The 17,658-nt window shown below is 43.4% G+C and overlaps 1 protein-coding gene across 12 annotated transcripts in view; it reads right to left on the reverse strand.

Annotated features, from left to right (window-relative positions):
• Ndrg3 (N-myc downstream regulated gene 3) overlaps positions 1-17,658 on the reverse strand; it is a 64,791-nt gene that overhangs the window by 35,916 nt on the left and 11,217 nt on the right. For 10 of the 12 annotated variants that reach the window (NM_001355393.1, NM_013865.2, NM_180956.1 and 7 more), the window contains one exon: positions 6,780-6,881. The exons of the other annotated variants lie outside the window; for them this stretch is intronic. In NM_001355393.1, the coding sequence (NP_001342322.1) occupies positions 6,780-6,836 (57 nt within the window). In that variant the 5' untranslated portion in view covers positions 6,837-6,881. The remainder of the gene's footprint in view (positions 1-6,779; positions 6,882-17,658) is intronic. 12 annotated transcript variants of the gene reach the window in all.

Consider the following 17,658-nt stretch of genomic DNA (forward strand, 5'->3'; position numbering starts at 1 on the left):
AATCAAGTAAACACCTGTAGCCTGATGAAAAATACAATTTCAACTTTTGAAGCTGACATCTATACTATACACTGTTAGGCTAATGTTACAGGTCACAGACTCCTGCATTAAAAAATTCTTGGGTTGGAGAGATGGTTTAGCAACTAAAAGCACTAAATGATCTTCCAGAGGACCTGGGTTCAGTTCCCAGCACCCACATGGCAGCTCACAACTGTCTGTAACTCCTGTTCCAGGGCATCTGACCCCCTCACATATGTAGGAAAAACACCAGTGTAAGTAAAATAAATAGCTAATTTTAAAAAAAATTCCAGAAATAAAAAGAAAAAATACAAAAAAAAAAAAAAAAAACAAAGGAAAAAAAATTCCTTGGGCTCTCAGATAGGTTGTGACTATGGTTTCATCTCTCCTTACCATCTCCTGTTTCTTGATATTGGTTGTCAGCCACTCAGTCTGTTGTGTTGTCATTAATAACTGCTTGAACACACTCCTTGCACAAGGTCACTTCGGTCATTTCTTACAACAGTTTTGACAATTGCTCTTGGAACACTAAGATATGCCCATCCTCTAGTTCATAACAGACTAGCACCCTAGAACAGTATCTCATGGAAGTGTCAACAAATGTAAGTTTAATGGCAGACACCAAGTGGGGAAGTGCTAGAGAAGGAGCCCAGGGCCTCGTACTCACGAGATGAATACGCTACCATCGAGCTATGCCCCCACACTTTTCTTTTTCTCTCTTTTTGCCATAGTTAGGTTTTTTCCTTCAAAGCACACTCCATCTCCTCATTCCCAGACTTACTACATGGTAATCAAGTTCTCAAGGCCAAGGCCAAGGTCAGCAGCGGCATCCTGAGCCCTCCTCCAAGTAACCTCACTCTGTCTCTTATCACTTCCCTGAGACACGATCCATGCCCTCATTTTTTCCTGGAATTTTTTCATACTCTCAGACTCCAAGAAAGCAACACTACCCACATGGAGTCTGGAGCACAGAAAGTAATCCCTGTGGGCTCCCCTGGGAGCGCTAGGGACTCAGGTGCTGACTGCCCTCTGACACTCACTGTGCCTTCCTTTCCAACCCCTTCCTGACACTCTAGATACCCAGCCTTTAACCAGTAACCCACCAGGCAGGCCAGAGCTTCTGGAAACCTTTATTAGATTTGAGGAATGTTATTATTGCATGTGTGTGCATGACTGGAAGAGGAGGGACATATGGAGGTCAGAGGGCAAAGGGTAGCTGGTTCTCTTCTCCCATCTTTACTTGGGTTTGGGGATCAAACTCAGGTCATCAGGCTTATACAACATGTGCTGCTAGAGGCTGAGTCTCAGGACCCGCCCCAGTGTCCCCACGCTGCACACACCTTTTCAAAAAGGAACCCTGATACACAAACTTTTCTGTTTCTGTTCTCCTGGAGCTTACAAACATGCTGCTCTCAGGGGCTGGAAAGATGGCTCAGCACTTACTAGTGCTTGCTGCTGCTCTTCCAGAAGTCCCAGGTTCAATTCCTAACACCCACATGACAGCTCACAAGTATCTCTAACTACGGTTTGGGGAGGATCCAATGCCATCTTCTGGTCTCTGTGGACATGAGGCACACAAGTGGTGCATAGACTTATATGCAAACAGAACAACCATATCAATTAAAAAATTATTTTAAAGTTGATCTCAGAGTTCTTCCTCTTACAATTCTTATATACACCCCCTTCCCCTTTGCTTATATGTCTAGTCTTTAGTAAAAAAAACAAAAAAACAAAAAAAAAAAACCTTAAACCACAGTAAGGGCTATTTCATGATTTACTATAATAACCAACACAAAGCAAACAGATTGTTCGGCTCATCCCCCTGGGTATTTATTTCTCTTTCTGATATATCTTCAGCGCTTCTGAAGACAGCTATGGCTGTCTACTATGGCCATAGTAGGCAGACTAAAAGTCAGGGAGTGAGAAGCATGGTGGGCTCTCCTGTTTGGCATGAGATCTTCTGGGTGAGGTGGCTGGACAGCCTAACAAGCAGATGGTGAGAAGAGCACCAGACCTCTAGATCCAGGTCAAAGTTAAATGTTAAATGTGTGGGCTGGACAGGTAGCTCAGCAGTTTAAGAGCAGTGACTGCTCTTCCAGAGGACTGGGGTTCAATTCCCAGCATTCAAATGGCAAGTCACAACTGTCTGTAACTCCAGTTCCAGAGGATATGACACTCTCACAACACAGACATGCATGCAGACAAAACACTGATGCAGATAGATAGATAGATAGATAGATAGATAGATAGATAGATAGATAGATAGATAGATAGATAGATAATTTTTTAAAAGTTAAAGGTGCTAGGCACTAGTCTGGGTTCTAACACTTTAATAGACACTGGCTTTGGACCAGGTATAAGCCTCATCTGTAAAACAGCTGAGTATTTGGCAAGAGGATAGAAGAATAACACAATATTTGGTTGGTTTATTTGTTTTGTTTTTTGATGAGATAGGGTCTCTCTACATAGCCCTGGCTATCCTGGAACTAGCTCTGTAGACCAGGCTGGCCTTGAACTCAGAGATCCACCAGCCTCTGCCTTCTGTGTGCCAGGATTAAAGGTGTGTACCACCATGCCCAGTTGGGAGAATAATAATAATATTTCTAAAAATACTCTGAAAATGGCTAAATACTTTTTTGAGACAGAGTCTTATTATGTAGCCCTGGCTAGCCTGGAGCTCATTATGCAGCCTAGACTCTTGACAGCCTTCTTGCCTCTGCCCTCTAAGTACTAGGATTTCAGGGGTGGGCCTGCCTTTCCTTTTTCTTTTAAAACAGGGTCTTGCTATGTAATCTAGGGCTTAATCTTCTCTTATCTCAGCTTTCTAAGCACTGGTATTATAGTTCTGTACTACCACATTTATAATGTTATTTGAGGGGGGAAAATATATCTATACATTCTGCTTTGGTGGTTACTTCTTTTCATTACTGGAGCCAAAATAAACATGGCAAATTCACCCACTTCTTGACAATTCTGAGCTATAGACAAAATTACAGTCATACTAAAATAAAAATGGGAAGAATACCAACAAGTTATAAGACAAGTTAACATGAGCTTCTCTTAAAATATATGGAAAATGCTTCCTTATGGTCACCCCAGGACACATTTCCCTGTAACAGGGTCTGTGTACATTCCTTTTAGGTCCCTGAAGCCTGAAAGGGTTTGGCAATATCTTATGCTAAGAGCAAAGTATCAAGTGAGAGATGGGGTAAAATAATATTCATTTCTAGGTTGTTCCTTAAAGAGACAAGAAAAGTCACAATGGCCAAGTCTAGATGGTCACACAGGCGGGCAGAACATTTCAGAATAGGAAAATCTTGGGTTTCAGACCCAGCTCTACCATTTACTGACTGAGCAAGCTGGCCTATCAATCAGATATTGTCATCTGTTACGTGAAGATTATAGTACTTTAAAGAGAAATCTGAGCATTAAGAGAGAATGCATGTAAAGCACTTGGCACATAAAAGTACTTAGTTAGTAAATGAATAATAGCAGGATAGCCCATACTCCATAATGAAGAAAGGGAGAAGGGAGGAAACCGAGGTGGGGGCGAGGGGACAGGGAGGCCAAACAACAACAAAGTTGCTTAAGGCGTCTACTCGTTCTGATCCAGAGGCTTCCTCTTAATAGCAGTGAGCATCATTCATGGACTTTGCACCCCATTTAGCACTATCTAGAGACCTTTTTAGTTGTCACCACTGGGTGGGGGGCTAGGGAAGGCTAGTAGCATCTAGTGGACACAGGCTGACGTTGTTGCTAAACATTCTACAATACATAGTAGAACAGTGTCCTAAACAACACCCAGTCCAAACACCAGTGCCAATACGGAGAAATCCTGCAAGCAGTGCCTGGAACTCAATCTTGCCAGCCACTTCCTTCTTAGCTTTAGTTCACTCAGCAATACAGAAACGTCCTTCTCCGTGCTCTCTACCTCACAGAGTCACCCAGAGCATCAAATGACACCATGGAGACGGAGGAGAGGCATTTTCCTCATCAGCTTCTTTTACAACATGTACAAAGGTACCAACTTACTGGGCAGAGCTGGCAGTTTTCAAACGCCAGGGAATCCCCGAAGTCAGGAAGATGGAGGGCTAGCTAAGGAGTCAGTAGTCCTCGGCAACGCCATTGTTCAAAGGGGACTCTTGCCTGCTCAGTCAGAACATGGGGCGATCATGAATGGAAACTGGGACAGGAACATGTCTCAGGGAGGAAGGAGCAAGATGGAATGTGTGAAGTTCATGGGAGCAGGACAGCACATGGAAGAGAGCCCAGAGGCCGTTAGGGAGTGGGGCTTTGCTTGGAGTCAGTCTATTTGGCCACAATGAACTACAACAACAGAAAGTTGATTCCTCACAGTTTAGGAAGCGGCAAGGTTTAAGACAGAGGTTTCGGTTTCTGATAAGGGCTCTCTTCCTGCTTTACAAATGGCTGCCTTCTTACTAAGTCCTCACACAGTAACAAGAAGAGGCCACCAACCCATCAGATTAGGCTCTGTGTTTCTGATCTTACTGAACTTTAATCACTTCTATTAAAGTCTGTCTTAGTTTTATACTGTTGCTGTAATTAAAAAAAAAAAAAACAAAACCTGACAAAAGGAACTTGGGAGAGGAAGGTTTTATTTTCGCTCACAAACCAGGTTACAATCCATAGCAGCTGAGAAGTCAAGGTGGCAGGAACTTGAAACAGCCAGTCCTAGTCCCAGTCAGCCCCAGTCAGCCAGCCCCAGCCCCAGTCAGTCAGCCCCAGCCCCAGTCAGCCAGCCCCAGCCCCAGTCAGCCAGCCCCAGCCCCAGTCAGCCAGCCCCAGCCCCAGTCAGTCAGCCCCAGCCCCAGTCAGTCCGTCCCAGCCCCAGCCCCAGTCAGTCCGTCCCAGCCCCAGTCAGTCCGTCCCAGCCCAGTCCACACACAGCGCCAGTGCTCAGCTCACTTTCTCCTTTTTCATGCAATACAGAACCCAACCCCAGACAATGGTGCTGCCTACTGCTAGGCTATCTTCCCACATCACTTAGTATAATCAAGACAAACCCCCAGTCATGCCCACAGACCATCCTAAGCTAGATAACCAATCCCAAAAGACAGCCTTCCCGGGTGATCCTAGATCACGTCAAGTTGACAATTAAAACTGACCGTCACAGGGCTTCCTCTCCAAAAGTCACATGTGGTGGGGGCTAAAGTTTCAGTGTGTAAAATTGGGGGGACAGAATTCACTCTGTAACATTCAAGCAAATCTGATAGCAATGCCCTTATTTGTAAGTAGCTTAGTGGCTGAGCACAACCAGGATTCCTTTGTTTAATCCTCAGTACAAACAAAACAACTACACTATATCCCAGACCAGTTCCGTAAGGTGTCAGTAAGAAGGCACAGCTTGGCATTAGCGACTCTTACATCTCCACATGTAGTTCCAACCAGAAGCCAAGCCTGAGTCATGCTGGCACCGTCTTTACCCCTGAGACTGGTCTGGAGCTGGGGTCTGGGATCTGCATTGTTAAGCACTCCCCTACCTGATTCTGAGGTCAGGTTACTTCCTTGCTGAAGCTAACCTGTCTGCTTTCCCCTGCCCTGAGAATACTCATTTCTGTGGCCAGACCTGCGCTTTATAACTATAGATTTTAGTATCTTCCTCTTCTTTGTGGTACAGTCCTTCATATACACAGAAAAATGGTATTTAATGAGTAGAGATTTCTGGAAACACTGTGGGGGGCAGTCAGCAGAAGTCAAGAAGGTGTTTACAGACTGCCAAAGGAGAGAACATAAAGTCTAGTGAAAGTCAAAGGAAGGAGTGACAAAGAGAAAAGGTCACAGGGAAGAGGGTGGGGCTGCCAGGATGCAATGTAAGTCAGAAAAAATATAAGTCAGTAGAGTAAGATGTTATAAAGGGCCTTGCTTTGGACAGAGAGAGAAGCTAGCATTGACATCTTTTGGTGCGCTCTCTCATCCCCTCTCGCCCACCAGTCTAACCACACCCTCTCCATTCTTTCCTCTAAGGATGTTGTAGACTAACACCGGCTAGAAAGTATTTAACAGAGCATCGTTAGGACAGTAAGCCAAAAGAACAGTGTAGGAAAGAGTTTCTGGTGTGCACACTGAACAGGGAGGGACAAGAAAGATCTGCTGAGTTCTAGTGGCTTTCAAGTATGCCATTCATCATGAAATTCTCCAACACCAAGATAAAATGAGGCACACTCTGCTGGATGTGGTAGAGGCAGGCGGATTTCTGAGTTCGAGGCCAGCCTGGTCTACAAAGTGAGTTCCAGGACAGCCAGGGCTATACAGAGAAACCCTGTCTTGGAAAAAAAAAAAAAACAAAAAAACCAAACACCTTTACTACCAAAAAATAAGGTAAACTCCTGACAGCTATCTCTGACGAAAATGGTCACATTGCAGACTCAGCAAACTTTTGAGAGAGCACTGGAGCCTGTACACATCACTAGCCATGCATGTTAAAATCTCCTTATGGAAACTAAAAGTCAAACATTTGGATCCTAACAAATACCACCTTGACACTTTCTATCTAAGTTGGTTGTATTATTTTTTCCTTTCTATAAAATAGAAAAACTTCAGAAAAATGACCGAATTTGCCTATGGAAAACAAAGGGTCAGGGAGACATCAAAGAGTAGGTTAGGAAATGAGTTTCAAAAAGTATCCCCATCAATAAGAATCAAGCTAAGTATTTTACTTAGTAGTCTCATATATAAAAAGTTAATTAATAGCACAAGAAAACCATCTACTCATCTTTGAGCTAAAACGAAACAGGCGTTACCTTATCATTTAGAAGCGGTTTGATCTCTGTGAGTTGAACATCCTGAAGTTCATCCATGAGGATGGCTCAGAGCAGATGAGTCTCAAGGATGAACCAGGAACTCTGAAACAGAAGAGAAGGAAGAGGAAACATGCTTACGCTGGCATTGGAAACACGACATCATCCATTCAGATACTGGACTTTCCTCCATGTACATCTTGTACTGCACAGGGCACAGCAGACGCACAGTGGAGGCAGACGGGCTCTCAACTGGCCTGTTGTTCTTCCCCTCTGGTATTCATACCTTTGCGCCCCAAACCCCACCCCTGAGTGTGGGGCAGGATCTATGTCTTGCTTTTGACTAACAGAATGAGGGAAATAAGAACGTACATGAGTGCTTTCATGTGGTACATTACAAAGTATTTAAACACCTGTCTTGCTGCCCTGCTGGTTGCATTGAGCCAGCTGGCATACTAGAAGAGAGCCATGTGGCAGGGAACTAAGGGCAGCTTCCCGTAAGACAGCAAAGAGAGGGAGGGGAAGGACAGAAAGTAACTGAGACACTCGGTTCAATAATCTCTACAAGAAACTGAATACTGCCAGCAAGCACATGACGCTAGAGATAGCTTCCTTCCCAGTGGGGACTCAGCTGAGAGAACCCTGACACTTTGTTTGAAGCCTCAGCAAGGACACATGACACCTTGAGATAATAAAGGTGTGTTGTCTTAGGTTACTATGTCTGTGGTGGTATTTTAAACAAAGAACAATAGATACAATAGTTTTTGCAGTCTGCAGTGTATATCGTGGTTCCTAAAGATGGGCAAGAGAACAATACTCTCAGAATTATGCTTCTGGAAGCAACGATGTGGAGAGAGGATTAAGGAAGGCAACAGCTGAAAATTAGTGATATAGAATAGGACCCTGTACTGGCCGGCTTTGTGTGTCAACTTGACACAAGCTAGAGTTATCACAGAGTAAGGAGCCTCCCTTAAGGAAACGCCTCCATGAGATCCAACTCTTAGGCATTTTCTCAATTAATGAATAAGTGGGGAAGGCCCACTGTGGGTGGTGCCATCCCTGGGCTGGTAGTCTTGGGTTCTAATAAGAAAGCAAGCTGAGCAAGCCAGGGAAAGCAAGCCAGTAAGGAACATCCCTCCATGGCCTCTGCATCAGCTCCTGCTTCCTGACCTGCCTGAGTTCCAGTCCTGACTTCCTTTGTTGATAAACAGCAATGTGGAAATGTAAGCTGAATAAACCCTTTCCTCCCCAACTTGCTTCTTGGTCATGATGTTTATGCAGAAACAGAAACCCTGACTAAGACAGACCCTAAATTAGTAATGGCAAGGGCAGTGAAAACAAATCAACAACTCTACTGAGGAATCTCAGTGTAATAAGGAGAACGGTAGCTGACCTGAGATGACCTTCTAAGAGTCCACTATCCTTGATACTTGATATTCACACTCAAATGTAATCACCCACCTGAACAAATCAGGAATGTCGTACATTACTCATAGAACATAAGCGAAGTGATAAAATATGACTTTTTAGAATTCCCTTACATGGACATTTTAGTTTCTGTGATTTCTATCACCAAGGGAGAAAACTAGTATATTGTTAGGGCACACACAGACCTCTGAAGGTCCACGTAGAGGAACCAACACATCAATACTAACCTGCTAGCCACATGAGTGATCTTGCAAAAGAAGTCTAAAGCCTCAGTCAGAGCTTAGATGTCTAAGCCATAGAAACACCTGACTGCAACCATATGAGACACTGACCAAATTGTACTGTCAAGGCATTCTGGGTTCCTGACCCACAGAAACTATAAAAGATAATAAATAATTTTATTTCAAAAGGATATGTTCTACAGCAATAAGTAGCCAGTAAGGAGGACCACATTGTGGAGTTCAAAGAAAGGAAGGTGGCTGAGGGAGATGAGGTAACTAAGCAGAAAGCCTTCCTTCACCCCAGCGTACAGCCCTGGATAGGCTGTAAGCACTGGATACTGCAGCCACATGGTTCTCCCTCTGTGGAGAAAGCACCACACTTTCTTCCTTCTTTCTTGTCCCTGGACCTATCAGAGCAGGAAAAAACCCTAACTCAATGATCTTGAATTGTGGCCATTCAACGCCACTTACTGGAAAGCTCCTGTGCAAAGCACTAGGAAAGATCAGAGTGTCTCTTCCTCCTAGGAACTTACAGAACAGCAGAGATGACTATGGTCTCTAAAATGATAAATATAAAGAATAGTCAAGAGTCCTAGGTGGGAACAATCACTTCTAACCTGTGAGAATTAAGACAACTTTCAAAAGAGACTGGTGTGCTACAAAAGAGACTGGTATACTATAGATGCTTGACAAATGCTGGAATTATACCCTGACTAAACCCACGGTGGACAGAAATTATGCTCAAATGATTTCATAAATCTATTCTAGTAAAGATCATGGCTTACAGTGCAGCACACCGCAGGTATATGCTGCTGTCCCCCATGCTTACGAGGCTGTCTGGTGATATGGTTGCTGCCTCTGTCTAGCATGACAAGAGGCATTGAGCTACATATCATTTGCTCAAGAGACAGAAACTCAAGGCTCCAAAGGTATAAGTAGTTTTCTAGCATGGATGTGGCCCTGGGTTCAATGTCCATCTTTAAAAAAAAAATGTCTGAGACTTCTTTATTCATTTTGTGTTTATTAATCATACAATAAACTGTGGCTGCATTCCATTTGGACTTTATATGGTCATTCAGACCATGTGAAAAATAATACAATGATAAAAAGATACTTTACTTACAGTTCTTCCATCGAAGGATAACCATTTACCTCTACAAGCAAGGCAGAGGCAGGGGGATCAAAAGCTTGATGCCATCCTGGGCTCCACAGGAAGAACCTGCCTCAAAGCACGGATCTTAGTTTATTCTCATGTAAAATGATGATATCCTGGCATCGTTTTTCCATACCACCTACTTCATTTACCAACCAATTCATTCACAACAAAGCAGCACAAACTTCATTGTGGGTGTGTCAGGCCTCAAAGCATCCGTACCCTGTCATTTTTTGTTTTCTAAGGCAGGGTTTCAAATACCCCAGGCTAACCTCAAACCTGGTATACATCTGAGACTGTCCTTGAACTACCGATCCTCCTGCTTCTAAGTGGTGGAACTGCAGGCAGGTGTCAACATGCTCAACCATCTCCTGTTTCTATGATAAAACAAAATGAGATGACTGTGCCAGTATATACTTAAGATGCAAACTAAAGAAGACTGTCCCCTAGCTGGGCAGACTAAGGAAGGAATGCTAGAGCGGTTCCAGGATTGTGAAGGGACGCAGTGAATTCTTTTTTTTTTCCTTAGTTCCTACCATTTTGAGCCCTTCCCGGTGAGCAGTTTTATAAGATCTATGAGAAAAGGAAGATCACATGGTGGAAAACTCCATCTCCAGATCCCTCAGCTGCACAGACTGGCTCCCTCCTGGGGATGTGGCCTGCAGTTCCGGCATCTGCTGCCAGGTTCCATCCTGGCACAAAGAGGTACTGATATTTTTAAAAGGCTGGGAAAGCTTTCATAAGCTACAGTAGACAATAAATGTCTGCCCTCTTTCCTAGTCTTGAGAAGAAGTATGAAGAGTGTATTTTGACAATCACCCTTCGACTGAAGGAACAGGAAAGGGCAACATAGGCACCAACTCCATGCCAGGACTTCTCTCACATCAATCTCCCAGGAAGACATCTTCATTTACTCTATAGATGAGAAACCTAGGCTTGGACCTGTTTTCTGAAATTCCACGTGTAAGGGATTAGGAGATGTCTCCACTATACCATAACATCTATACCAGTCCCACCAGCTGGGAACCTGGATCAGTTCCTTCCTCCCCACCCACACAGTGGCACCCCATGAGACAGATTTGATGGAAGCCTAAAGCAATCCTATACATATCAACAATGACTCAGACCCCTTGGAAATGCAGGTTTGAGTCATCACTCCAGGATAAGAACTCATTCTTTCAAAAGCTAATTAAGTCAAGGAGAATATGAAATAACTAAAGAAGAAGGGAATTAAATTCCAGCTATTTCTTGGCAGCCTTGTTTTAAAAACAAGGGCTACTTCTCACTTCTTAAAATAGTGTGCTTCAAACTTTAACGTACACTCCCCTGGGGCTTTTATCAGTTTTAAGGGATAACGGCTGAGCATGTGATCCATCACTAAGGATCAGGATCCTCTGAGATGAGAGAGTGATCACTGACAGCATTAATAGAGCTAGAGCTCTATTAGTTCATCCTGCCATCTCCCCAAAAAGAATACATCCAGTGTTTTTTATATAATAAACTACATGGATCTTAAAAAAGACTCAACAGGCCAGATCAACCAGGAGAATATACCAGACAGAAGAGAGTGAGTCTGAGAGTCACTGAGTGAGCTGAGTAGACCCAGCTGAGAGTGAGTCTTTCAAGCAGCTGGAATTATAAATGTAAAGAATAAAGGAGTGACTAGGGGTGATGCTCAGTGCTAGAGCACCAGCCCAGCACACACAGGGCCTGAGCCTCAGCACCTCTGAGAAATGAACATCAGTTAAAATAATGGGAAATTAAAAGTTGAGTTAAACATGGCACAAGGTCAGGGAAGAAACAGGTTTTTGTCAAAGTTTCTAGTTAAGGGAGAGAAAAGAATGATGATCCAAATGCATGGAAATGGAGGAACTGGGAAAAAAAAAAAGCAACAGACATTAATGAACATTTCAGTTTTAAGTCAGGAACCAGAGAGACCTGAGTTCAAGAGTGAGAATTACAGACCCTGGGCTCTTCAGAAGGACAAGTGAGTGACGGAGCTAAAAATAAAACATTCAGAGGCACAGGAAGAAAAGCAGAAACGTGGTGCCAAAGCAGTCAAGGGAAAAAGGTTTACGTTGTAGGGGAGAAAACTGGAATGATGGAAAGGAAGGGAGAGGCTGAGAACTGGAAAGGCTTCATCTTCTGGCAGGGAACATTAATGGTGTCAAAACCTAGGAAGTTCCGTGGCTTTACTACAGCTGGGTCTGTGTTGAAGTCCATGACCCATGTCACTCAAGACTTCTGTGATAACCCTGCCTTTGCTCCCACCCCACCTCCCCCTAAAATAGTAGCAGCCTAAACAGGAAGCCATCAAAGAGAACTCTTAAAAACTGTGATAGGATGCTGAAGTGTCACTCTGCACAGTAGATGGCTTCCAGTAGCAGGGTGGGAGGAGGACTCAGCTCCATTTAAGGGGTAGGCTATCGAGAGTCTGACCCCATTCCAGTGTGTGTGTGGGTGGACAGGGAAGGACTGGAAAGTGAACATGATAGGGATATGTGATGTGAAATCCCCAAAGAATACACACACACACACACACACACATGTTAGGAAAAAAAAAAAAACAAAAAAACAAAACAAAAAAAAAACCTCTTATGAAGAGCAAGGCATGCTATAATATGAACACTAAAGAAACTAAGGCAGGAGAGTGCTCCGAGTTCAAGATCAGCTGAGACTACATAAATATGCTGTCTCAAAACATCTGGGTCTGGAGAGATGGCTCAGTGGTTAAGAGCACTGACTGCTCTTCCAGAAGTCCTGAGTTCAATTCCCAGCAACCCTTTGCAATGAGATCTGATGGTCTCTTCTGGTGTGTCTGAAAATAGCAACAATGTATTCACACATACAAAAACAAACAAACAAAAAACCTAAAATCATTTAGGGGAAATGAAGTTCAGTGACCTGTACTGAGAAAGCCCTGGACTATGTGGATCATCTTTTATAAATTTGGAGAATGGCCGGTGGTGGTGTCGCCTTTAATCCCAGCACTTGGGAGGCAGAGGCAGTCGGATTTCTGAGTTCAAGGCCAGCCTGGTCTACAGAGTGAGTTCCAGGACAGCCAGGGTTACACAGAGAAACCATGTCTCCAAAAACCAAAAAAAAAAAGAAAGAAAGAAAAAATTTGAAAAATGTTGTTTCTACATTGAAGTGCAAGAGAAAATGTTACTAGGAGGTGGGGTGAGACAGCAGTGCTTCTTGACACACACAGAACACTAGAAGGGTCTTTAAAGAGTATCAAGACCTGGGATTTTTAAGAAGTTTGGCAAACCTCAGAATAGAAAACACAGAAAAGCACAGAAGTTCTGCTGAAGTGTGGCGAGACTGCTGTGACTCCCCAGAACACATTAGTGTAACAGTGTGGGGACAGGAGCACAGCACAGTGGTAGTGTGCTTATCTAGCATGTGTGGGGCATTAGGTTCCATTTCTATCGTCACAAGAAATAAAGTCCAGTGATGCAAAACGAAAGCCTTTGTCCAGTCAGAACGTAGAAGGCTGGAGCCGCATGGGCCCTTCCAGTCCCAGAGAGTCCATAAGAACACCGGGAGCGCGTTCTAGATGTAGGCGGCCCCGAGAGGGCTGAGGGACACTGGGCATCCTCCCATCTATAAAGGAAGGACTTAGGCAGAATGATCTTCCGGGCTCCTGGGCAGGACTGACATTCTGAATTCTCTATAAACGCACTTCATATTTTCCTCAGGCCAACCAGTTAGCGACCTAATACGAATCAAGAACTTGGTAAAGGTCACTCAGCAGATCAGCAGACATTTGGTCTGACCCTAAGGGACATGGGAGTCTGCACTGTGAAATTTCAAGTACTTAAAAACATTTTTTAAAAAGGCAGTAATAAAATACTGTTTTATTTCATAGCTTTCTCCCTGACCAAGGTAATTTGTCATCTTTGGCTTTGTCTGAACATACTGACACCAAGATACTCATTGGTATTCTAGGGGCAAAGTCAACCACTTTTGGTCTTGGAAAGAATTCAGACAGAACAAAACAGAACCAAAACAGAATTAAGGCAGCAAACCAGAGGCACACTAAAGGGTAATGAGCTGGAAGGGGTCAGCTGCAGCCCAGCTGGTCCTGAAACACTTACAGCTAGAAGAGGCAGGAGCACCCAGGTGACTGGATAGAGCCAAGAGAGCATGCAGACTCATGCATTCATTCTCTCTCTCTCTCTCTCTCTCCTGCTCTCTCTCTCTCTCTCCTTCTCTTCCTCATTCCTTCCCTCTCCTAACAGTTCATTGATTATCACAATGAAAAATAGAGGTACTGGCATGCGGGCTAGAATGGAGATGAAAAAACTGAGACTTAAGAAGACAAACAGGGGCTGGTGAGATGGCTCAGTGGGTAGGAGCATCCGACTGCTCTTCCAAAGGTCCTGAGTTCAAATCCCAGCAACCACATGGTGGTTCACAACCATCCATAAGGAGATCTGACTCCCTCTTCTGGAGTGTCTGAAGACAGCTACAGTGTACTTACATATAATAAATAAATAAATCTTGAAGAAGAAGAAGACGACGACAAACAGACCAACCACTAATAAATGGCTCAGGTGGAACTGAAACTCAAGTTTTCTAACAGCAAATGCTGAGTTATGCCCAGTCTCACACACTGCCTCACTGATGATTATAGACAAAGACAGCTCTGGTGTAGGGAGAATGTGTTCTGTGTATCACCATGTTTAGTAATATCCCAGACATTTACAACTGGATGGCTATAACATCCTCCTCCAACAGCTCTAACAATCAAAACTGCCTCCATATGATGCCAAATAACCTCAGTAAGGCATTAATCATCAGTTTAAAGAACTATCAAAGTTTTACCAGCTTAAAATCCTATCGGGTTTCACCAATGGTATTTCTATGTGTGTTCCATTCTACCAAGAAGAAAGAGGGCCACTTCGGCTGTCTTCCATTGCATCTGGTACTTGGAACATAGCATTGGAGCTAAAAGAAGCTTCCTCAGGGCAGAGGCGAGACAACTAAGGGCTAGGATGGCCAAGAGATTCCTGAAGGAGTGAGAATGGTGGATCCTTAAGAGATATGCTTGATTAACCGCAATGCAGGAGGGGACAAATGAGGACACTCAAGGTAAGAAAACACACACACACAATACAGTGCTGTAGCTTTGAGAGAAGACAGGCTACAGAGGAAACTGAGTCAGAAAAAAAGGGGCACACGAGTACGTTTTTGCATGGACAACACTGATGGTTTCTAGAAAGAGTGACTCGGAAGCTTAGCTTTACCAATTGTTTGAAACTTGGTCATCTTTGCCAGGCGTGGAAAATCCTTTAATCTCACCACTGGAAAGGCAAAGGCAGACGGATTGCTGTCAGTTTGATGCCAGCTTTGTCTTTATAGTGAGTTCAAGCTAGCCACAACAACATGGTGAGTCTGTGTTCAAACAAACAAACAAACAAACAAAACAACAGAACAAAACCCAAAGAATAAACACCAACCTCACTCCTCGATGTCAACTCCACAGCTCCATGCAGGTCCTGCACCAGGCAGCCTGAGGCAGGCTACAATCTCACCTCAAACACGATCACATGGCAAAAACACAACTATATGAAAGAGAAGATAATGCTTCCCCCCAAACACAGCATTCCTATAGAAATGTTCTCCAATAAGAATTACTTAGATGGGGCTGGTGTGATGGCTCAGTGGGTAAGAGTACCCGACTGCTCTTCCAAAGGTCCAGTGTTCAAGTCCCAGCAACCACATGGTGGCTCACAACCATCCGTAATGAGATCTGACGCCCTCTTCTGGTGTGTCTGAAGACAGCTACAGTGTACTTACATATAATAAATAAATAAATCTTTAAAAAAAAAGAATTACTTAGATGAACTCTAGAACACAAAATTTAAAAGAACAATGATAAACATAATTTTAAAACATTCAAGGGGTTTAAAAGGGACATGAGCAAACGCTTCAGTGAACCTAAAGAAGATGAAATAATTCTTAGTGAAGTCCAAGAAAACACAAGTGTAAGGCTCAGTGAAATGATAAAGACAATTCAGGATCAGAAAACTGAATTCAGTACATAGATAGAAATCCTGAAGCTAACATGAGATGGATGAAAAATTCAATAGCCCAGTTAGAAAACTCAAGGGAAAGCCTTATCATAGGATGGATGAAGTAGAAGGCAGAGTATCAGGGCTTGAAAATAAAGTACAGCAATTAGACATTAAAACAAACAATAAAAACAACAACAACAACAAAAACAAACCAAAAACCCATAGAAGAAACATGCAGGAAATCTGAGGCACAATGAAAAGACGAAACCTGCTCTTGCTCTCTTGCCTTCTTGCTCTACCTCTGTCCTCTCACTGCTTCCCTCTCTCTCTACACTCCCCCCCCCACCCCCATGTGCTCACAGCTGGTCTCTACTCCTCTATTCTCTCTGCCTTTCTCTATCTCTACCACCCTCTCAACTCCCCTCCCCATGCCCTGAATAAACTCTATTCTGTTAAAAAAAAAAAAAAAAAAGACCAAATCTTTTAATTATAAGCATAGAAGAAGGAGGGGAAGAAGGAGGAGGAAGGAGAAAGAGAATCATTATCATCATCATCATCATCGTCGTCGTTGTCATCTCAGGTCGATGGCACAGACAAGATCTTCAACAGGATCAGAGAAGAAAACTTCCCCTAGTCAAGGAAAGACATACAAGAAGCCAACAATACCATAGACAGGAATAGAAAAGAAACTCTCTACAGTATATTATAGTCAAAACTCTAAATATAGCCGGGCAGTGGTGGCACACGCCTTTAATCCCAGCACTTGGGAGGCAGAGGCAGGAGGATTTCTGAGTTCGAGGCCAGCCTGGTCTACAAAGTGAGTTCCAGGACAGCCAGGGCTACACAGAGAAACCCTGTCTCAAAAAACCAACCAACCAACCAACCAACCAAACCAAAAAACCTCTAAATATACAGAATAAAGAAAGAGTATTGAGGGCTGGTGAGATGGCTCAGTGGGTAAGAGCACAGACTGCTCTTCCGAAGGTCCGGAGTTCAAATCCCAGCAACCACATGGTGGCTCACAACCATCTGTAACGAGATCTGACTCTGTCTTCTGGAGTGTCTGAAGATAGCTACAGTGTACTTACATATAATAAGTAAATAAATCTTTACAAAAAAAAAAAGAAAGAAAGAAAGAGTATTGAATACTGCAAGAGAAAAACCACAAGTGCACATCAAAGAACATGCACTAGACTAACAGCTAATGTTTCAATAGAAACTTTAAAAGCTGCAAGAGCCTGGAGCAATGTGCCTGAAATTCTAAAAAAGCACAAATGCCAACCTAGAGTACTGTGCCCAGAAAAACTATCTTCCACAGTTGAAGGAAAAAGAAAAACTTTCCATGACACGGTCTAAAAGAATTCCTGCCCACCACACCAGCTCTACAGAGAATACTGGAAACAATCCTCTAGGGTGAAGAGGGGAGGAAGCGTAGCCAAGAGACCAGAGGAAGGAGACAGGAAGCATGATCACTGAAACACCAAACAGGACCAAGAACAGAAACAGCACAACAACAACAAAATAATGGCAGCCAACACACACCTGTCAGTAATAACTTTATATACTAGTGGCCCCAACTCTCCAATAAAAAAACTATAGATAAATATAGCTCTTTTCCTTACCAACAAAGTTTCTTTTTACAACATATGGGAAAGATGGAAACTATGACAGAAACCTACAACTGGAGAGATGGCTTAATGGTTAAGAGCACTGGCTGTTCTTCCTTTGGACCCCAGTTCAATTCCCAGTGCCCACACAGCAGCTTACCATGGTCCTTAACTCCAGTCCCAATAAATCGAGCAGAACTCTCTTATGGCACACACAGAAATGCAAACAAACCACTCAAACACAAAGTAAAAACAAACCTGTTTTTTATTTTTAAATTTTTATTTTTCAACATTTTACTTTTATTTACGCATATGTATGTGTTAGCATGCACATGTACTTGCCTGTGAATGCCAGAAGAGAGCACCGAATCTCCAGGAACTGAGTCCCAGGCAGTTGTGAGCTGCCTGCTGTGGGTTCAAGAACGGAACTCAGGTCATCTGCAAGAGCAC

This window comes from Mus musculus, chromosome 2, assembly GCF_000001635.26.
Source record: "Mus musculus strain C57BL/6J chromosome 2, GRCm38.p6 C57BL/6J".
Lineage (NCBI taxonomy): Eukaryota > Metazoa > Chordata > Mammalia > Rodentia > Muridae > Mus > Mus musculus.